Source organism: Schistocerca cancellata, chromosome 2, assembly GCF_023864275.1.
Source record: "Schistocerca cancellata isolate TAMUIC-IGC-003103 chromosome 2, iqSchCanc2.1, whole genome shotgun sequence".
Taxonomy (NCBI): domain Eukaryota; kingdom Metazoa; phylum Arthropoda; class Insecta; order Orthoptera; family Acrididae; genus Schistocerca; species Schistocerca cancellata.
The window spans coordinates 697,966,441-697,988,861 of record NC_064627.1 but is presented as its reverse complement, the minus strand read 5'-3'; the positions used below and the strand labels follow the sequence as shown (position 1 = coordinate 697,988,861).

The 22,421-nt window shown below is 44.2% G+C and overlaps 2 protein-coding genes across 3 annotated transcripts in view; one reads left to right on the top strand and one right to left on the bottom strand.

Moving 5' to 3' along the window:
- Nucleotides 1–22,421, bottom strand: part of LOC126162475 (protein brunelleschi) — a 272,584-nt gene that overhangs the window by 231,024 nt on the left and 19,139 nt on the right. The window lies entirely within an intron of this gene.
- Nucleotides 1,434–21,594, top strand: LOC126157720 (serine/arginine repetitive matrix protein 2-like). The gene is made up of 2 exons (XM_049916394.1): nt 1,434–3,114; nt 21,554–21,594. The coding sequence occupies exons 1-2, from the start codon at nt 1,434–1,436 to the stop codon at nt 21,592–21,594; spliced, it is 1,722 nt and encodes a 573-aa protein (XP_049772351.1).

The following is a 22,421-nucleotide window of genomic DNA, read 5'->3' as shown; positions in this document are numbered from 1 at the left end:
TACAAATAAACTAACACAAACCAACTTATATTCACTTTAATTTCTATATTAGTATTGCTTCTATCAACTAATGTAAATGATCCTCACATTTTCTATATTTGACTTTTTTAATTGAGCTTTTAGTGACCTCGTTTTATAATGTCTGATTCTTGTGCCGAGCCTTTCAGTTACTGTGTTTTTTAATCTAGCTAATACTGATTTAATTAGGGACTGGGCCATAACTCATTTTTGACAAAGACTGAAGAATGAATGAACTAAATTATACTGAAGAAAAAATTCACCATATCAAATAATACATTAATGTTGCAAAGCACTATCAATCACACACTGCTCCTATCCAGACTGGACGCTTATGGTGTATAGAGGGGTCTGTAACGAATGGTCTCACTTGTATCAATCAGAGGACAGAAACAACACATGATGGGAGAACAAGCTGTTCAGATATAACACCAATTACATCAGGAATCCTGCAGGGCTCCGCCTTAGGCCCCCTCCTCTTCCTTATCTTTATTAATGACCACCAGAACACCTACCCTCAACAATACATGCATTATTCGCTAATGATACAATCCACCTCTCTTGTAACATTTCTTCACAGCAGATGCCAGCTGACTTAGTTGACAGCAGTTGAAAGGCTCTTGTACTGGGTCTATGATGATAACCACTTACATGGGGAACTCCCCAATGCAACCCCCTCAGATTTAGTATTAAGATAACCCAGTGCACAGCTTGTCAAAAACTGAACACAGATCGAGCATGAAAATAGGAAGAAGATGTACTGAACTGTGAAACAATGAACTGCCCATACGGTAACTGATATATCTGTTCAATGTATTCAAACTTTTGTCCATGTCATGGTGCAACGTTCGTTTGAAACGCTGAAATGTAAGGAAGGAACATATAACGGAAGTTGTTTCTGCATACCTACTCTTTTAGCAGCAAAAAGAAAGTGGTTCTCGAAAGGAAACCGTAAACATTTGATGACAAGGTGACAAGACATCCAAATCCTCCACTGGAGAACACAATCAGTGCATCATGCATGACACTGATGACAATATGTGTGTCGTATGACAGAAATCTCTTATCGATACATTTAACTTGTATGCCTGGTGAGTGAGTGGGAGGTACACCTCCTTGCTGCTTTAGATGTTTGTATGAATGTGAATGTGATCACTCCCAAAGACATTATAAACACATAACAGTTTATGACAACATAATGTAATTGGATAGATAAAAAAATTACTCACCAAGCAGCTGTAGAACAAACACACAAAAGAAGATTACAATTAGGCAATCTTTTGGAGCCAGTGGCTCCTCCTTCAGACAGAAAGGTTGAAGGGGATGAAAGAAAAGGTTTGGAGAGGTCTAGGCAAAGTGATACATTTTGGGAAAGTCACCCACAACCACAGGTCAGGGGAAACTTACTGGACAGGATGAGAACGAAAGACTCAGGCTCAAGAAAGGAAAGACTCAGGCTCAAGAAAGGAAAGACTCAGGCTCAAGAAAGGAAAGACTCAGGCTCAAGAAAGGAAAGACTCAGGCTCAAGAAAGGAAAGACTCAGGCTCAAGAAAGGAAAGACTCAGGCTCAAGAAAGGAAAGACTCAGGCTCAAGAAAGGAAAGACTCAGGCTCAAGAAAGGAAAGACTCAGGCTCAAGAAAGGAAAGACTCAGGCTCAAGAAAGGAAAGACTCAGGCTCAAGAAAGGAAAGACTCAGGCTCAAGAAAGGAAAGACTCAGGCTCAAGAAAGGAAAGACTCAGGCTCAAGAAAGGAAAGACTCAGGCTCAAGAAAGGAAAGACTCAGGCTCAAGAAAGGAAAGACTCAGGCTCAAGAAAGGAAAGACTCAGGCTCAAGAAAGGAAAGACTCAGGCTCAAGAAAGGAAAGACTCAGGCTCAAGAAAGGAAAGACTCAGGCTCAAGAAAGGAAAGACTCAGGCTCAAGAAAGGAAAGACTCAGGCTCAAGAAAGGAAAGACTCAGGCTCAAGAAAGGAAAGACTCAGGCTCAAGAAAGGAAAGACTCAGGCTCAAGAAAGGAAAGACTCAGGCTCAAGAAAGGAAAGACTCAGGCTCAAGAAAGGAAAGACTCAGGCTCAAGAAAGGAAAGACTCAGGCTCAAGAAAGGAAAGACTCAGGCTCAAGAAAGGAAAGACTCAGGCTCAAGAAAGGAAAGACTCAGGCTCAAGAAAGGAAAGACTCAGGCTCAAGAAAGGAAAGACTCAGGCTCAAGAAAGGAAAGACTCAGGCTCAAGAAAGGAAAGACTCAGGCTCAAGAAAGGAAAGACTCAGGCTCAAGAAAGGAAAGACTCAGGCTCAAGAAAGGAAAGACTCAGGCTCAAGAAAGGAAAGACTCAGGCTCAAGAAAGGAAAGACTCAGGCTCAAGAAAGGAAAGACTCAGGCTCAAGAAAGGAAAGACTCAGGCTCAAGAAAGGAAAGACTCAGGCTCAAGAAAGGAAAGACTCAGGCTCAAGAAAGGAAAGACTCAGGCTCAAGAAAGGAAAGACTCAGGCTCAAGAAAGGAAAGACTCAGGCTCAAGAAAGGAAAGACTCAGGCTCAAGAAAGGAAAGACTCAGGCTCAAGAAAGGAAAGACTCAGGCTCAAGAAAGGAAAGACTCAGGCTCAAGAAAGGAAAGACTCAGGCTCAAGAAAGGAAAGACTCAGGCTCAAGAAAGGAAAGACTCAGGCTCAAGAAAGGAAAGACTCAGGCTCAAGAAAGGAAAGACTCAGGCTCAAGAAAGGAAAGACTCAGGCTCAAGAAAGGAAAGACTCAGGCTCAAGAAAGGAAAGACTCAGGCTCAAGAAAGGAAAGACTCAGGCTCAAGAAAGGAAAGACTCAGGCTCAAGAAAGGAAAGACTCAGGCTCAAGAAAGGAAAGACTCAGGCTCAAGAAAGGAAAGACTCAGGCTCAAGAAAGGAAAGACTCAGGCTCAAGAAAGGAAAGACTCAGGCTCAAGAAAGGAAAGACTCAGGCTCAAGAAAGGAAAGACTCAGGCTCAAGAAAGGAAAGACTCAGGCTCAAGAAAGGAAAGACTCAGGCTCAAGAAAGGAAAGACTCAGGCTCAAGAAAGGAAAGACTCAGGCTCAGAAAGAGTCTTTCCTTCTCATCCCATCTGGTACATCTTCCCTAACCCATGGTTCTGGGTCACTTTCCCTAAATCTACCCCTTTTCCTAGACCTCTATTGTCCTCTTCCTTCACCCGTCTTCCTTCCCGTTCAACCCTTCTGTCTGAAGAAGGAGCCACTGGCTGTCCAAACCCACACGGCATTTTATATACTCTGAGGTGTACTATGAGACGTACATTGTCTTTCAGAGACTTCATGAGTTGTTGAATTTTTTGCTGAAGCCCTGAAGACCAAATTGACTTTACACCTCTTTAAGTGCTGCCCGATCTTTCCTGTTACTGAGGCACAGAATGGCAAAAATACAAGCTTCTTTGTGCTCTCCTCAGGGTCATTATGCTTACCTGTTTCCAGAGGATGGCTTACAAAATCTAGTGGTTGATGTAGCCATTTTCCTTAAATACTTTCTGTAAGTGGTTCAGTTCCCTTGGCAAGTTTTCAGCATCTGAAACTGCTTCTGCTCAGTGTACCAAGGAACTCAGAACAGAATATTTCTTAACATCCATTTTCCTTGTGGTAGACGAGGACTTCAGGAACAGCGAGGCACCATTTGTCTCTACCTCCACTGTGAACTTCATATTGTCATGGATGTTGTTGATGTGGTCCACGAATTCTCCCAGCTTTTCATGTCCCCGAGACCAGACAGCGAATGTGTCATAGATGTCATGGTAAAAGCAGCTAGGCTTTGCAGGGTCTTAGTCCAGGGCAATTTCCTCCAAGTGCTCCATGAACAGATTGGTTATAACTGGAGCTAACAGACTGTCCATTGAGACACCATCCACCTCGTGAAAATATTTTCCTTCGTACATTGGAAGATTATGGCAGGCATGTAATGAAAACATTACCTTATATTGTGCTGGAGCAAGCATCAGTGACTTCAGGGAAGGCAGCATGGCTATACATGAAGTCTCAAAGCTTTTGAGCCAAAGAAACAGGTGATAGCAGACCCACAACCAATTATATTGATACAGGGAACCACTGATAAGAAATATATATTTAGTGCTTTATGGGTATACACAGTGTGCACCACATAACAATCAATGGAGCACACTCACCAATTACAAAGTCATGACTGTCAGTCTCAGTGCATGCATGGCAATGGGGCATGAAGGTCTGCCGCAGTCTGTCAAAGATCCCTGATGTCTTTTGTACCAGGAACAGGTATCTTGGACCCTAGCAAGCAGGTCTTCAACCATTTCTATGAGGGTTTTATACAGCAACATCTCAACGTAACACCAGAGCAAAGAAGTCCAGAGGCGATAGATCTGGTGATCGCACTGGCCATCGGACAGGATCTCCCCTTCTATTCCAACGATGAGGGTATGTGTTGTCCAGGTGCTTGCAGACATTAACATCAAAGTGGGCTGGTGCACAGACATATCGAAACCACATCCTTTCACGGACAAGGGGTACAGTCTCCAAGAACTGTGGCAGCACATCTCACAAGAACACCACGTAACATGGACCTGTCAAATGTGGAGGCAGCAAATAAGGTCCTGTTAGGTGATCTTGCACAATCCCCGCCCATTCATTGACAGAGAATCATTGCTAGTGGTCACCAATGTGGGTGGTATGGGTATAGTCCTCACTCCAGACATGGCTCTTGGAAACACCATTACGAATGAGTGAGTCCTCATCCGTGAACAATACAAACTGTATGAAGTTCAGCACTACAGCATCATGGTGGATAATCCATAGACAGAAGTGAATACTATGCTCAGAATCCATTGATCCGAGTGTTTGCACATGTTCACTACAATAGGGGTGTAGTATCGGTTCCACCAGTACGCTCCACATTGTATCCTTCGAAGTGCAAGTTGATTGGTGCTTACTGTTAGGTGGTCAGCAAGACAATCCAACACCATCTCCTCAAAGTCTGGTGTTAAGACATGTCTTTGGTAGGAACCTTGGCCAGCTCTCTGTTTCATGTAAAACCCCATCTCTCCTAAGTTGGTATCCATGGAGATAATATTCTTCCAGTTAGGATGATGCCTGTTGGGAAAGCATTCTCTGTACATCCATGCTTATTTATGGTTGGCTGGTTGATTAAAGGAGGGGGGGGGGGGGGGGGGGACCAAACTGCAAGGTCATTGGTGCCTTGTTCCCGGTACAATAAGTACACTATGGAAAGAAGAAAAGAAAGGAGATGTACAGCACAACAACGGGAGAAATGAAGAACCAGAAGAATGACAACCAACACTACTAAGGACAAAACATGAAAACCACAGACAGAAGCAAGAAACAGATAGAAGGGGTAAAAAGAAAAGAGCACATGACTGCGGCTGGCCGACCACGAGAATAAAAAAGAAAAGCCAGCCACTCTGCGACACATTAAAAGAGCCACCCTAAATGCTTTAGAGTGCAGAACACAAAAGGACAAAGGACATGTGCTAAAACATATATAGAATGACAAAACCCACCATCACGTATAAAATGTGAAACTAAATTAGCCGATGAGGTGTTGTCAGCTAAAATTAATGGCAACAAGTCCGTTAACTGAAGAGTCCGTCGCAGGGCAGCCAAAGGAGGACAGCTCACCAAGAAATGGGCCACTGACACTGAGGTGGGTCATCACAGTCAGGAGGTAGCTGTGGGTCACCCAAGCGTGGAAAATGTGGAGCCAGTAGAGAACCACAAAGTCCCTGCGAGAGGCCCGCACGGAGGACTGCCACACATTCATAGTCTCCTTAATAGCACAGAGTTTGTTGTATGTGCTGAGGTCATGCCGCTTCATCCCCCAAAGCTGCAAAACCTTGTGGTGTAGTACTGAATGCAGGTCAGTTGCAGAGAAGTCGATCTCCATAAGCGGTTTCCACGTAGCCTCTTTGGCCAGCCTGTCGGCAAGTTCATTGCCTGGGATTCCGACATGACCTGGGGTCCAGACAAACACCACTGAACGACTGGACCGTTCGGGACATAGTGGACTCCTGGACGGTCGCTCCAAAGGAAGAGGTCAGTGGCTTGTAGGGTGCTCATGGAGTCAGTACACAGAAGAAACAACTGCCCAGGGCATGAATGGATGTGCTCAAGAGCACAAGATATAGCCACTTGCAAGGCCGTGAAAACACTGCAGCCATTGGGCAAAGAATGCTGTTCATTATGTCCTCCATGGACATATGTGAAGCCAACGTGAGCATCAGCCATTGAGCCGTCAGTGTAAACCACTTGTGGCCTTGGTACATGTCAAGAATCAAGAGGAAGTGGCAGTGGCAGTGGAGAGCGGTGGGGTTAACCGAGTCCTTAGGGCCATATGAAAGATCCAGGCGAAGCCGCGGACCAGGTGTACACCACAGAGGAGTACGTGACTGGATCTCAAGTATAGGTGGTAAAGGGAAGGACTCCAGTTCAGAAACAAGGGATCCAACATGAACTGCAATTGGAAGCCCAGACTTGGGCCACCGTTGCGGGAGATGAACTGCCATGGGTGGGAAAAGGAGACGTTTTTTTTTTTTTTTTTTTTTGTGGTTTTAGGGCGCAAAACTGCTATGGTCATTAGCGCCCAGCCCGTGACTTAAGACAGTAAAAAACCGAAATTGAAAACCAGCAGCAATGGAAACAAACTCATAAAATTGGAGAAACTAAAAGTAGAAAGAATGCTTAAAAATCCAGTACAGACAGGGGGTGGTTGTCCCCCAAAAAAAAAACTTCAAATGACTGACGTCATTTCACTGTCACTAATAAACTGGAGAACGCGGTCGGCTGAGCGCGTGTCATCTGCTAAAATCGACGATAGATCAGGCGATAGCTGTAGACGGGAGCGTAACGGATTAAAATAGGGGCATTCAATTAAAAGGTGTCTGACCGTCCACGGCTGAGAGCAGTGGGGACAGAGTGGAGGAGGATCACCGCTTAAAAGATGTCTATGGCTAAAAAGACAGTGCCCTATCCGGGGTCGAGCTAAAATTACCTCCTCCCGACGACGCGTTCGGGAGGAAGAAGTCCAAGCGCAAGGAAGGGCTTTCACTTCCCGCAATTTATTACGGGGAAGTGTTGACCAATGCGCATGCCATAAATGAGCAACTTGGCGACATAAACCGCTCCGTAGATCGGTGAAGGGAAGCGACTGAATAGCTGGCCGAGGAAGAGAGACTGCAGCCTTGGCCGCCATATCGGCCGCCTCATTCCCACAGATACCAGCGTGTCCCGGGAGCCAGAGGAACGCCACCGAGACGCCCCCCAGGTGGAGCAAGCGCAGACAGTCCTGAATCCGGTGGACCAGAGGGTGCACAGGGTAAAGAGCTTGGAGACTGAGGAGAGAGCTGAGAGAATCTGAGCAGATAACGTACTGTATCCGCTGATGGCGGCGGATGTAGTGGACAGCCTGGAGAACAGCGTAAAGCTCCGCAGTATAAACCGAACACTGGTCGGGAAGTCGAAAGCGATTTGGGTTGTCGCCAACAATATAGGCACTCCCTACACCTAATGATGTTTTCGAGCCGTCGGTGTAAATAAACGTGGCGTCCGTCATTTGTGCACATAGAGCAGCAAATGCCCGACGATAAACAAGTGTAGGGGTACCATCCTTGGGAAATTGACAAAGGTCACGGAGCAGGCAGATCCGGGGACGGAGCCAAGGCGGTGCTGTACCCCAAGTTGTCAAAAAGGTTTTCGGAAAGCGGCAGGAAAGAGAATCGAGCAATTGACGGAAGCGGACTCCCGGGGGTAGTAGGGAGGAGGAGCGGCCTGCATACCCTACATCAAAGGAGGCGTCGAAAAAAAAGTTCATGGGCTGGATTAGCAGGCATGGAAGACAGATGGCTAGCATAACGACTCAGGAGGACTGCTCGCCGATTGGACAGCGGAGGTTCAGCAGTCTCAGCATAAAGGCTTTCCACAGGGCTAGTGCAAAAAGCTCCAGACACTAAACGTAATCCACGGTGGTGGATAGAGTCGAGACGCCGAAGAATAGACGGCCGAGCAGAGGAGTAGACTATGCTTCCGTAATCCAATTTTGAGCGCACTAAGGCGCAATAGAGGCGGAGAAGGACCACTCGGTCCGCTCCCCAGGAGGTACCATTCAGGACATGGAGGGTGTTAAGCGATCGCAGACAGCGAGCCGAAAGATAGGAGACGTGGGAGGACCAGCACAGTTTTCTGTCAAACATAAGACCCAAGAATTTAGCGACGTCTGAAAACGGAAGGTTGACAGGACCTAGATGTAAGGAGGGCGGAAGAAACTCCTTACGTCGCCAAAAATTGACACAAACGGTCTTACTGGGTGAGAAACGGAAGCCGGTTTCGATGCTCCACGAGTGGAGGCGATCGAGACATCCTTGAAGACGTCGTTCAAGAAGGCTGGTCCGTTGAAAGGAGACGGTGATACGGATGCACAGGAGAACTACAAACGTGTGCAACGTAACTGGTGAGCAGTTGTGCAAGCACAAGTTGCAATGGAGGGACTCCAGCCTCTACAACGATGCTGGCCACTGGACTCATCCTAAAACCTAGTGTTGCTAGGTGAACGCCACAGTGGTGCACTACGTTGAGAAAGTGAAATGCTGAGGGCACCGCCGAACCATAAACCACACTCCCATAGTCAAGGCGGGATTGAACAAGGGCTCTGTAGAGCTGCAGCAGCATAGAGCAATCTGCACCCCAGTTGGTGTTGCTCAGGCAGCGGAGGGCATTAAGGTGCCTTCAGCACTTCTGCTTAGCTGACAAAGGTGAGGAAGCCAAATCAAACGGGTGTCAAAAACCAGTCCTAACAATCGATATGTCTCCACTACAGTGAGTGGATCGTCATTAAGGTAAAGTTCAGGTTCTGAATGAATGGTATGATGCCAACAGAAGTGCATAACATACGACTTTGCGGCCAAAAACTGGAAACCGTGGGCTACAGCCCATGACTGCACCTTGTGGATGGCTTCCTGCAGGTGCTGCTCAGTAATACCAGTACTGGTGGAGCAATACGAAATGCAGAAGTCGTCTGCATATAGAGAAGGTGAGACGGATGGCCCTACAATGATCCTAGACCATTAATGGCCACTAAAAATAAGAGACACACACAATACAGAGCCTTGTGGGACCCCATTCTCCTGGATATGGGGGCGGGGGGGGGGGGGGGGGGGGGGGGGGGGGGGGAAATGGGAGGCACCAACTTGGACACAGAAAGTATGAAGCAAGAGGAAATTTTGGATAAGAATCGAGAGTGGGCTTCGCAGACCCCACTCATATAACGCAGCAAGGATATGCTGTTGCCAGATGGTGTCGTACGCTTTTCGTAAATAAAAAGACTGCAACCATGTGTTGGCATCTGGAAAAGGATATTCGGAAGGCAGACTCAAGGGACACAAGATTATCAGTGGTAGAGCAGCCCTTGCAAAAGACGCCCTGACAGGGAGCCAGTAGGCCACGTGACTCCAGGACCCGACCCAACCCAACCACCAACACACCACACATTCCAGCAGCTTATGAAGAAGGCTGAAGAAGGCTGATGGGCCAATAGCTATCTACATAAATCGGGTTTTTAGCGGGTTTGAGCACTAGAATGAAGGTGCTCACCCGCCACTGTGATGGAAAGACGCCATCGCACCAGATCCAGATGATGATGACAAGAAGAACTTGCTTGTAGTCAGATGAGAGATGTTTAATCATCTGACTGTGGATCCGATCTGGCCCAGGAGCTGTGTTGGGGCAACGTGCAAGAGCACTGAGGAGCTCCCACTTAGTAAATGGGGCGTTATAGGATACACTGTGGCTTGTAGTAAATGAGAGGACTTTCCCTTCCAGCCGCTGTTTGACAGTGGAAAAGGCTGGGGTAATTCTCCGATGCAGGGGCTCGAGCACAGTGTTCGGCAAAGTGCTCGGCAATCGCATTTGCATAAGTAGATAATACAACATTTATGTTAACACCGGGAACACCTGTTGGGGTCTGGTACCTGAAAACACTTTTTATCTTTGCCCAGACTTGAGAAGGTGACATATGGCACCCAATGGTCGAGACATATCTCTCCCAACACTCCTGTTTCCATTGTTTGATAAGTTGGCGAACCCGGACATGGAGTCGTTTAAAGGCTATAGGGTGCTCCAGGAAATGATGCTGCTTATGCCGCTGTAGAGCTCACCAATGCTCCTTAATTGCTTCAGCAACTTTTGGTGACCACCACGGGACCGCCTTTCGACGGGGCACCCTAAAAAACGAGGGATCGCATTTTCTGCCACAGAAACGATTATTGTAGCCACCTGCTCAATTACCACATTGATGTTATTATGTGGGGGAGATACAGTGGTGACAGCAGAGGTGAAAGTTTCCCAGTCCACCTTGTTTAAAGCCCATCTGGGCAGGCGTCCATGGGCCTGATCCTGGGGCAATGACAGGAAGATGGGGAAGTGGTCACTACCACACAGATCATCATGTGCTTTCCAGTGGATAGATGGGCAAAGTCCTGGATTGTAAATTGGTAAATCAGTGGATGAGTAGGTACCATGAGCCACACTGACATGTGTAGTGGCCCCAGTTTTGAGAGGCAGAGGTCGAACCGAGACAGTAAAGTTTCAACATCTCTGCCTCAACCAGTAAGCACGGTGACACCCCACAATGGGTTATGGGCGTTAAAATCTCCCAAAAGTAGGAAAGGTTTACGGAGTTGACCAATCAGGGCAGTTAATACATTCAGAGATACTGCATCATCTGGAGGAAGATATACATTGCAGACAGTTATTTCCTGTGTTGTCCTTGTGACAGCCACAGCTTTAAAAAGGGTTTGAAGGGGCACAGTTTCACTACAGACTGAGTATAGGACATAAACACAAACTCCACCTGACACTTGATTATAGTCACTATGATTCCTGTAATATCCCTTATAGGGGGCGGAGGGCAGGTGTCCACATTGCCGGGAACCAAGTTTCCTGGAGGTCAATGCAGAAAGCAGGTGTAAAGCTTAACAGTTGATGTAGCTTAGCCAGGCAGTGGAAAAAACCACCGCAATTCCACTGGAGGATGACGTCATCGTGAGACTGGGAAGGGATAGAACATTCAATGATGCAGTTTACACCTCAGGGTCACCTGCTGCCACCGACTTTTTCCTCAGCAGTCTATACCCACTGTGTCTGAGGGTCCGGCACGATCTAGGTCCTCAGCGGATGCCAGAATCTCCACCCCACCCTCAAACGTAGAGCTTGTAGGTAGTGGTAGTGTGGGTGCCACCACAATTCCCTTGGTCTTGGGGACCTTATTTTTGGATTTCTCTCACTGCTCCTTGGGTTTCCCTGGCTGGGAGGACTTCACTGATTCAGTCTATGGGGCTGAGGATGAGCGTGAAGCCCTACGACCAGCTGCTTTTGGGCTCTTCAGCCACTGGCGGGTGTCATCTTTCCCACTAGCAGAAACCTAGGAAGGGAGTGACTCTTCAACTCCTCTTGCTAGGAAGGGGTCCCTGGGTCACCCAGGGACCCCTTCCTAGCAAGAGGAGTTGAAGACTTACACTTCTCCAGCTGAGAAGTGGGAACTGGTGTCCGCGATGGTTGTGGAGGCAGTGCTCCCGAAGTAGGTGGTGCGGGAGCTAACAGGGAGGGAAGTGCCCCCCCACCATCAAGTGGGCAGGTGTAGTCTTCTGGTTCTGAGAGGCAACAGGAATGCGAAGAACTAATGGGGCGACAACTGTTCTCGTAGCTATGGTGTAAGAGGAGGTCATAACCACAGGGTGTAGGTGCTCAAATTTCCTCTTAGCCTCAGTGTAGGTCAGTCGGTCCAGCAATTTCTATTCCATGATTTTCCTCTCTTTCCGTAAAATCCTGCAATCTGGCTAGCAAGGTGAATTATGCTCTCTGGAGTTGACACAGATGGGAGGCAGGACAAATGGAGTATTGGGATGCGATGGACGTCCACAATCTGGACACGTGACGCTGGAATTAAAGCGGGAAGACATATGGCCGAACTTAAAGCACCACGTCAAGGGAGGGATATATGGCTCGATGTCACAACAGCAGACCATCACCTTGAACTTCCCAGGCAATGTGTCACCCTTGAAGGCCAAGATGAAGGCACTGGTGGCAACCTGATTATCCCTCAGACCCCAATGGATGCGCCGGACGAAGTGAACACTTCGCCGCTCTAAATTGGTGTGCAGCTCGTCGTCAGACTGCAAAAGAAGGCCCTGTGGAATATAATGCCCTGGACCATATTTAAGCTCCTATGGAGTGTGATGGTAACAGAAACATCCCCCAACTTGTCACAAGAGAGTAATGCCCGTGACTGGGCAGAGGATGCTTTTTTTTTTATCAAGACTGACCCAGACCACATTTTGGACAACCCCTCCACCTCCCCAAACTTGTCCTCTAAATGTTCAACAAAAAACTGAGGTGATGTTTAAAGCTTTCCTGGCGTACTGATTGTTCCATAAAAACATGGGGCTAAAGCAAACTGGAGCCATGATAAAGCTGTGACGAGGCAAACTGCCAAGATTGACAGACTTTCTAAACAGATGCAGCAGGAAGTTCCAACTCGACGTTCTGTTGTTAATTTGACAGAGAAAACTTTAGATGATGCGACTGTGTCTGTGCTAGCAAAAGGACTGAATTTTGCTCCCACACCTGTTCCACCGCCACTAGTGGATTTCATCAGTGCCATCGAAGAAGCTGTAAGCCGTCTTGATACAGATGAAGCGGAGGAAGTTCGTCGAGAGTCTTGTCGTGTATTGACCAGGGATGCACCAATGAAGAATAACATCTCGCCCATGGAGAGGATAGCCCTCCGTAACTTACGAGCAGATATGGATACAGTAGTCTTAAAATCTGACAAAGGAAACGCTACTGTCCTCATACCAAGGGATGACTATATTAATAAGATCAATGTTTTATTATGTGATTCAACGTATCGCAAAATCGATAAGGATCCCACGAGTCGAGTAGTGCGAAAAACAGCAGAACTTTTATCAAATAGTTCCCTACCGAAGGAGGTCATCAAGAGACTGAAACCAAACAGTTCAGTTCCACCTAGGTTATATGGACTGCCTAAGATCCACAAGGAAAATGTGCCATTACGTCCAATTGTGAGTAACATTGGAGCAGCCACCTACGACCTAGCAAAATTCTTGGCATCTTTGCTCAAACCAATGATAGGCAAGTGTGCACATCACATAAAGAATTCTGGTGATTTTATCAGTCGACTTCAGTCACTACAACTGCAAAGTAGTGATTTATTGGTCAGTTTTGATGTGGTTTCACTGTTCACAAAGGTGCCTCTGGTGGACTCACTACACCTCATTAGCAATATGTTTGGTGCAGACATTACAGCGTTGTTTGAGCACACTCTCTCCTCTACATATTTTATATTTAACAACGAATTTTACGAACAATCTGATGGTGTCGCCATGGGGAGTCCTTTGTCTCCCCTGGTGGCCAATCTTTTTATGGAGGATTTTGAGGAGAGAGCACTCGACTCTGCCACTTTTAAACCGACAGTATTTTGGCGGTACGTTGACGACACTTTTATAGTGTGGCCTCTGAGTAATTTCCTCTACCCTTTATGTCATCTATCATCTTGTATCTCCTTCTTCCTCTCAGTCTTCTCCCACACACCAATCCTTCCAAAGCATCTGCTAGTAAGCACTCCCTTCTCAATGAATGTCCCAACCAGTTCTTTTTCCTTCCTCTAACAACCTTCAGCAGACATCATCTCTCACCAACACTTTCCAATACTCTTTCATCACTAACTCTTTCCATCCAGCTTATTCTCTCCATTCTCCTCCACATCCACATCTCAAATGCTTCTAACCTTTTTTCATCCTCTTGTCTCAGCATCTATGTTTCTGCCCCATATAGTGCCACACTCCAGACAAAACATTTGCCAAGACTTTTCCTTAGACCCTTATGTAATTTGCCACACAAGAGTCTCCTCTTTCTGTTGAATGCCTCCTTTGATATCGCAATTCGAGTTTTCACCTCCTAGTGACATCTCAAGTCTTCAGTTATTGTGCTTCCACGATATTTAAATGCACTTACTTGGCAAATGGTAGATTGTCCTATTTTAATGTTGGACAGTCTGTGTCTTGTACTGGCGACCATACTCTTTGATTTTGCTGTATTTATTTGCATCCCATATTCCACATAAGCTTCAGATCTTTCAGCATGTTATTCACTGTCCGCTCGCTTTCTGCCACTAATACCATGTCATCAGCAAATCTTATACATTCTATTCTCTTTCCACCAATACATATTCCTCTTTTCCCATCTAAGCCTTTCGCAATAATCTCTTCAAGGTATGCGTTAAACAACAATGGGGAAAGGCAACAAACTTGTCTAACACCTCGCCCAATGCTGCTTCCTTCTGACATTTCATTTCCAATCCTTATCCTTACTTTCTGGTGTAAATGCAGATTCTGTATCAGTAGTCTCTCTTTCCAGTCCACTCCTTTCCTCTTCAAAATACCCACCAGCTTGTTCCACTGAACTCTGTCAAAAGCCTTTTCTAAATCAATCAAACCATCAAAGATTTCTCTACCTTTTTCAATATATCCTTCCCCTATTGTTCTTAACAGGCCAATAGCATCTCTTGCTTCTTTTCCTTTTCTAAATCTGAACTGCTCCTCTGCAATTCCTCTATCCAGCTTGCCATATAGCCTTCTATCCAACACTTTCAGTAACACTTTAGCTGCATGAGACATTGACTGGTGGTCCTATTCTTGTCACATTTTTTAGTGTTTCTCTTTTTCTCCATTGCTATCATAATTGTTGCATGGGAGTCCTAAGGCCATTCCTCTTTGTCATATATCTCATTATAGAGGTAGGCTATTTCTTTTCTTGCCTTGTTTCCCAGACTCTTCAACAGCTCTGCTGGCAAATCATGAATTCCACATACCTTCCCATCCTTCATCTCCTTCAGCACCTTTTCTACTTATGCTTCCAAGATAGTGAATCCTTTTAAATCTTCTTGCACATATTGCTCCTCTTCAACCTTAACTTCACTTTGTATTTCATCCTCTTTATACAGACATTCAATATATTTTTGCCATCTGTTCAAAACCTCCTGTGGCTTTTCTGCTAGAGTACCATCTGCTCTTGCTATTTCCACATTACTCCTCTTTCTTTTACATTCAGGAACTATCTCACTTGCCAGTCTATATATCATTTCATACTTCCCCTCTATGTCCATTTTGTCACATTTCTGTTTCATTCATTTTTCCCTTGCTTCAGTTTTTCTTCTTAATTCATTATTCAGTTCCCTGCACCTCCTTTTGCCTTTTTCAGTTTCTATGTTTTTCCACTTTCTCCACTTTCCAACATGTTTTCTGTTATCCATTCTTTCCTGGTACTTTGGGATATTCTAATTCCTATTACTTCTTTGGCAGAGTCCACGAGTCCTTCCCTCATTTTTATCAATCTGTCATTAACACTTTCATCAACATTACCTCTTTCCCATTTTTCCATAAATCTGTTTTACAAATCTGATGCCTTTCCTACCTCTTTGAGTCTTTCTATGTTTAGTTTTTCTTTCGCTTCACCTCTCCAGACTTTTTTTCAACTTCACTGGTATTTCTCCCACTGCTAGGTTGTGGTCTGAATGTATATCCACTCCTGGATGAGCTTTGGCATTCTTCAAACAATTCCTACACCTTTGTTGTATCAGGACGTAGTCCAACTGCTATCTTTCCCTATTCAAATTTGATATCCACATGTAATATCTCTTTTTGTGGTGTTCAAATAATGTGTTACCCACTGCTAATGATTTTTTTTGCAAAAGCTAATTAGTTGTTCACCTCCCTCATTTCTTATTCCTAATCCAAATTTTCCTACTGTATCTTCATCTCTACCTTCAACCACCACTGCATTCCAGTCCCCCATGATGATAATGCAGGCATTTCTATTTTCTTTCTCGATGAGTTCTTGTTGTTGTTGTTGTTGTGGTCTTCAGTCCTGAGACTGGTTTGATGCAGCTCTCCATGCTACTCTATCCTGTGCAAGCTTCTTCATCTCCCAGTACTTACTGCAGCGTACATCCTTCTGAATCTGCTTAGTGTACTCATCTCTTGGTCTCCCTCTACGATTTTTACCCTCCACGCTGCCCTCCAGTACTAAATTGGTGATCCCTTGATGCCTCAACACATGTCCTACCAACCGATCCCTTCTTCTAGTCAAGTTGTGCCACAAACTTCTCTTCTCCCCAATTCTATTCAATACCTCCTCATTAGTTATGTGATCTACCCATCTAATCTTCAGCATTCTTCTGTAGCACCACATTTCGAAAGCTTCTATTCTCTTCTTGTCTAAACTATTTATCGTCCATGTTTCACTTCCATACATGGCTACACTCCATACAAATACTTTCAGAAACGACTTCCTGACACTTAAATCTATACTCGATGTTAACAAATTTCTCTTCTTCAGAAACGCTTTCCTTGCCATTGCCAGTCTACATTTTACATCCTCTCTACTTTGACCATCATCAGTTATTTTGCTCCGCAAGTAGCAAAACTCCTTTACTACTTTAAGTGTCTCATTTCCTAAACTAATTCCTTCAGCATCACCCGCCTTAATTCGACTACATTCCATTATCCTCGTTTTGCTTTTGTTGATGTTCATCTTATATCCTCCTTTCAAGACACTGTCCATTACATTCAACTGCTCTTCCAAGTCCTCTGCTGTGTCAGACAGAATTACGTCATCGGCGAACCTCAAAGTTTTTATTTCTTCTCCATGGATTTTAATACCTACTCCAAATTTTTCTTTTGTTTCCTTTACTGCTTGCTCAATATACAGATTGAATAGCATCGGGGAGAGGCTACAACCATGTCTCACTCCCTTCCCAACCGCTGCTTCCCTTTCATGTCCCTCAACTCTTATAACTGCCATCTGGTTTCTGTACAAATTGTAAATAGCCTTTCGCTCTCTGTATTTTACCCCTGCCACCTTCAGAATTTGAAAGAGAGTATTCCAGTCAACATTGTCAAAAGCTTTCTTTAAGTCTACAAATGCTAGAAACGTAGGTTTGCCTTTCCTTAATCTTTCTTCTAAGATAAGTCGTAGGGTCAGTATTGCCTCACGTATTCCAACATTTCTACAGAATCTTCCCTGAGGTCGGCTTCTACCAGTTTTTCCATTCGTCTGTAAAGAATTCACGTTAGTATTTTGCAGCTGTGACATATTAAACTGATTGTTCGGTAATTTTCACATCTGTCAACACCTGCTTTCTTTGGGATTGGAATTATTACATTCTTCTTGAAGTCTGAGGGAATTTCCCCTGCCACATACATCTTGCTCGCCAGATGGTAGAGTTTTGTCAGGATTGGCTCTCCCAAAGCTGTCAGTAGTTCTAATGGAATGTTGTCTACTCCAGGGGCCTTGTTTCGACTTAGGTCTTTCAGTGCTCTGTCAAACTCTTCACGCAGTATCGTATCTCCCATTTCATCTTCATCTACATCCTCTTCCATTTCCATAATATTGTCCTCAAGAACATCGCCACTGTATAGACCCTCTATATACTCCTTCCACCTTTCTGCTTTCCCTTCTTTGCTTAGAACTGGGTTTCCATCTGAGCTCTTGATATTCATGCAAGTGGTTCTCTTTTCTCCAACGGTCTTGTATTTTCTCATAATATTCTTCCACTTCCTCATCTCTATGCTGGCTGGTTGCCATATATGCCTGTGTTAACACCAAATCTTTTGAACTAACCTTCAGTCATACCATCATTCTTCCATCAATATATTGTACCTTCATTGCCTTATTTTTCAGCTTTTGCCCTATCAATAATCCTACTCCGTTTTCACCACTCTTGATTTCCCCTGAGTAAAAGAGCTAATAATCTCCATTTTCTATCTCCCCATTCTCTCCCTATCTCATTTCACACAAACCAAGGGCACCTAATCTGTTCCTTTTCATCTCCTGTTTTGCATTCTCTAGCTTTCCTGCTTACAGCAGTGTCCTCACATTCCATGTTCCAATCCTTATCTTTCCTCCCTTCACTGTCCCTTTCTTCAAATATGTCTACTCTCAATGTGTTCCCCTCCCGGAGATCCGAATGAGGGAAGTTTTTAACTCCAGAATCTTCCACATGGAGAGACATACCATGTACTGCTTGGGAATGTAATGTGGTAGTTTCCCATTACTTTCCACATAGGCAGTAGGGTGCCCAGCATAAAATCAGCTGCTCACTATGAGTCAGACACTGTCTGTAGCTGCCCTTCTGGGGCACAGTCACTACTTGTACTCTTTTTGTACCCAAAGAGAAAAGGTGCCTCTTCTGCCACCTTCACCATTCCAAAAGACTCTTCCTCCACTATCACCGCTATTGAGATCTAATACATATAACAGAAAATGACAGGAAAAGGACATGGTGAGGACAGGTTTGGAATAGGAAAGGGGGAGTGATAGGCCGTTGTGGGACACACTTTGTCTGGCTCCTCCCCTTTGGCCTGTCCAGCTTGGGTGACCCTTCTGGTAGCTAAGCTACTACCGGCATAGCCCTCCGGATCCAGAACACACAAGTCTCGTCGCCCACATAAACATTGCTACGTTAAGGTGGTTTCCCCTGAGGAGGGCCATACTGACAGTCCATTGAATTTCAGATGTTGTTTCACTTCCCAAATTTATACTCGTCTTGATGGCAACAAGCGCATTTTCCTCATGCATCCTAAGCGGCACTTACGTGGTGTCACTGAGATCCTGCACAGCACCGAGTATGGTCCTCCTGACCCACCAGTTCCATATTTTCTTGATGGTCATGGAATCCTGCCCAATGTGAGCAGCAATATCATAAATATGCATACATATGTTTCTTCTTGACGTGTAACACAATCTCATCAGGAACAAACAACATTCAAATAAAATTTCTGAATGCGAAATGGCTGTGTAATCTTTTGTTATCTACAGGATGTAGATGATGTTACTCAAACCTACTTTATGAAGATATGCTAAAATGCTAATTATTTGCATATCAAGTATTTTGCACACTTTATGCCAATTTAACATCTGTTGTATGCAACCTCCACGGTATTGCAATGTTAATTGCCAGCAGCGTAACAAGGAAGAATAAATGAACTAAAATGAATCTGAAGTAGCATTTCACCTCTGCTAGAGAAAAACTGTGTACACACCACTAATACATGTGAAATTCTTAGTAATGAAAATGAGTAAAAAATAAAGCAATTTCAACTTCTCCATCATTTTTCCCTAAGTGTAATCAATTTATGGAGTGTAGCCATGCACGGAAGTGAAACATGGACGATAAATGGTTTGGACAAGATGGGTGGGTGGGCGGGCGGGTGGGTGGGTGGGCGGGCGGGTGGGTGGCTGGCTGGCTGCAGCTCGGGGGGAGGGGCGGGGGGGTTAGTTGTTGGTACTGTTTGTGAAGAGAGGGGGGGGGGGGAAGTGTGTTGGTTTGTGATTTAGTTGTGCAGGATCTATTTTGTTGCAGTTTTTGTCGAGTTGCAGTGTGTGATTGAGATTTTTTATTTTGCGTTTGGTTTTTGTTTACGAGTATTTTATTTTGGGGTGAAGGGGGGGGGGGGGGGTTGGTTTGGGGGTAAGTTTTTATTTTTCTTGTTCTTAGTGTATTTGTTGTGTGCTGGGGTCAAGGGAAGTGTTCCATTACAATGTGTGGTTGTGGCTGTGGGCGTTCCAGTAACAGGAGTTGCTTTTGAGCTATATAGGTCAAGGGAAGTGTTCGATTCCAATCTGTGGTTGTGGCTGTGGGTGTTCCGGCATCGGGAGTTGCTGTTCAGCTATATCGGTCAAGGGCAATGTTTGATTCCAATTTGTGGGATCGGGAAATGCTGTCGAGCTATATAGGTTAAGTGAAGTGTCCGATTCCAGAGGACATTGTGTTTAGTTCAATTTGGGGAGTTTTGTGTTGTTGGTTTTTCGTCGTTTTGTGTGGTTTGGTATGGTGGTGTGTCTAAATTTGTTTATATTTACTTTGTCCCCACCAAAAAACCCCCAATTTCCCATGCTTGTTACGTTAGTGTCATTAGGATTTTTGTGGAATGTGTGTGTGTGTGTGTGTGTGTGTGTGTGTGTGTGTGTGTGTGTGTGTGTGTTGGTTTTTCGATGGATTTTCGTATTTGTTGTCTTTTTATGTAATGAAGTCATAGGCGCCATATTGGAATCATGGTGTATGTTCGTTTAAGCCATATTTGTGATGTGATGGGTCAAAGCAGATGTGTGGAATCGGATGCTTCTGTATTTCCGATTGCTCTACAGACAGCTTCAGTTGCTGGTTCTCTAAATTTTTTCAACGGCACTCCTTGAAAAGAATGTTGTTTTACCTCCAGAGATTCCCATTAAAGTTCGAAAAGCATCCCAGTAATACTTGTGTGTTGATCAGAGCTATTGGTAACAAACCCAGCAGCTCTTCATCTCCGTATTTGATGGTTGGAGACAACGATGTTGTTACACATTCATAACCTTATGTTCACAAAATAGTAATACTTTTTTCAAAAGCACAATAAACAGATATAGATCCAGGCAAACTACTACAAAGGATGGAAAAAATTCTTGTAATGAAAAGCTACAAATGTTGGTCTAGTGTTCTCTCACAGGTAGTAAATATGGTCTATTGTACGTGTGTATTTCATGAGAGAAGAACCACGGCATTCAAATGAGTGCCAGAAGCTTGGGATGTAATAGAGGATAGTACGAACCTCTCAATTTGGGCAAGTTAAGTACATCACAACAATAACTGTTCTCACCAAACAATGAATGCCATTCTTCAATTGTATCCATACAACATTCTTTAACAACAAAGAGGAATCATTTCAGGAAAAATCAACCAACCCTAATGGGCTGTTCCTAAGAGCCAGCAAAACCCAGATAGTCATACTGGTTGTCCTTTTTACTGTGCTTGCACATAGATGACTGTCACCTGCATCCAATAAAAACTGAACTCTATAATTTGAGTGATTACCAAAACCACAAAAGTTCCACATATCTGAAATGTTTCGTATAAGCAAACACTGCGACAGAGTGAAAATTTCATTCTGTTCCACCTATCTGTATGAGGAATGTCTCACAACAAAATATTACAAGTTGTTCCTTTTGCCAACACAAAAACTACAAGATAAGCTTCATGCCTATAAACACATAGATGACTTGCTGATTGCTCTTTGAATAATCAAGCATTCACACGAGACTGATTATTAAAAATCAGAACAGCAATATGGCCTAAACATTTTAAAACAAACACAGAACACTTTGTTGTTGTGCAGTGAAAGTTAACCAGAATGAAACCAATGGACCAATCATGAGTAAATTAAAAGCTAAAGCTGTCATCAACCTCAAAGCTGGTCCAAACTTCACTATGCTTTAGTTGGCATGGTCATATCAGAGGAAAGCTCTTACCTTCCTATAATTTTGAACCACTTCACTAAGGCACTTTTAGGGAGACTTACAATCTCTTTTTAATTGGCATCTAGCAAATAAACATTTTAGGCATCAAAATGACCAACTTAACGTGCATTACATACTATGTAACATCTTAGCATTTTTTCTTTTTTCTTCTAGATATGCAGCTTCCTGCCAGACATGAAGCATGTAGTAATTGACAGAAAAATCTCCCAGGACTGAAAAGATTTGCAACGCAAACTTCGAATATCTGAGCCTGTGAACAACACTAAGAAAAGCAAACAAACATCACACCACATTTAATAATGCTCAACTAGGCCTAATATTTATCTACATCTTTAGCGCAACTTTACATTCGAATAGGCCTATGTATTTGTCAGTTAATGAGGGGATCCGGGATGAAGGTAACATGCTGCCGGTGGGTAGCAGATTATTGGGTAGCTGCATGTACCGTATACAGAATCCGAAAAAGTTGTAGATTTTAATTTGTTACGCGTACCATCCTTACACATTGAGCTGCTAATGAATATCCAAAGTTTCAAAACTAAGTCGTCGTTGCCTGCCTGTTAAACTCATGTTGTCAGTCAGGTAATGATGTCATTTGTGTTTCGGACGCAATACATGTGTAAGTCTCAAAACATCGGACACGGATAACAACATGCCGTAACTAGCGGCAGCAAGTATCCCTTTACACCTACAACACTCTTGTACGAATTGATAAAATAAACCTGTGACAAGCACTATGTCGAAGTATGACATCCTATAGAATAAAACAAGATTACTACGAGTAGAACACGTATCTTTCACTCATTTTTAATGTTTTTAAAGAACGATGTCTTAGGTCATTCCATAAACATGTGAGCCTAAACAGCTTCAGCGAGAAAATAAACAATCAATGGGAGCAACTCTTCACTCCATTTGATACACACAATAACTTTAACGGTGACGAACAGCTGGTCACATTCTTACATGTGATACTGTTGTTTTAGATTTTCTTGAGAAAATAAATAAATAAATAAATACACGG

Coding starts and splice junctions, on each gene's coding strand:
- LOC126157720 (XM_049916394.1), top strand. CDS start 1,434: ATGAGAACGAAAGACTCAGGCTCAAGAAAGGAAAGACTCAGGCTCAAG. Junction 3,115..21,553: donor TTTCCTTCTCATCCCATCTG/GTACATCTTCCC, acceptor TTTTTCTTCTAG/ATATGCAGCTTCCTGCCAGA.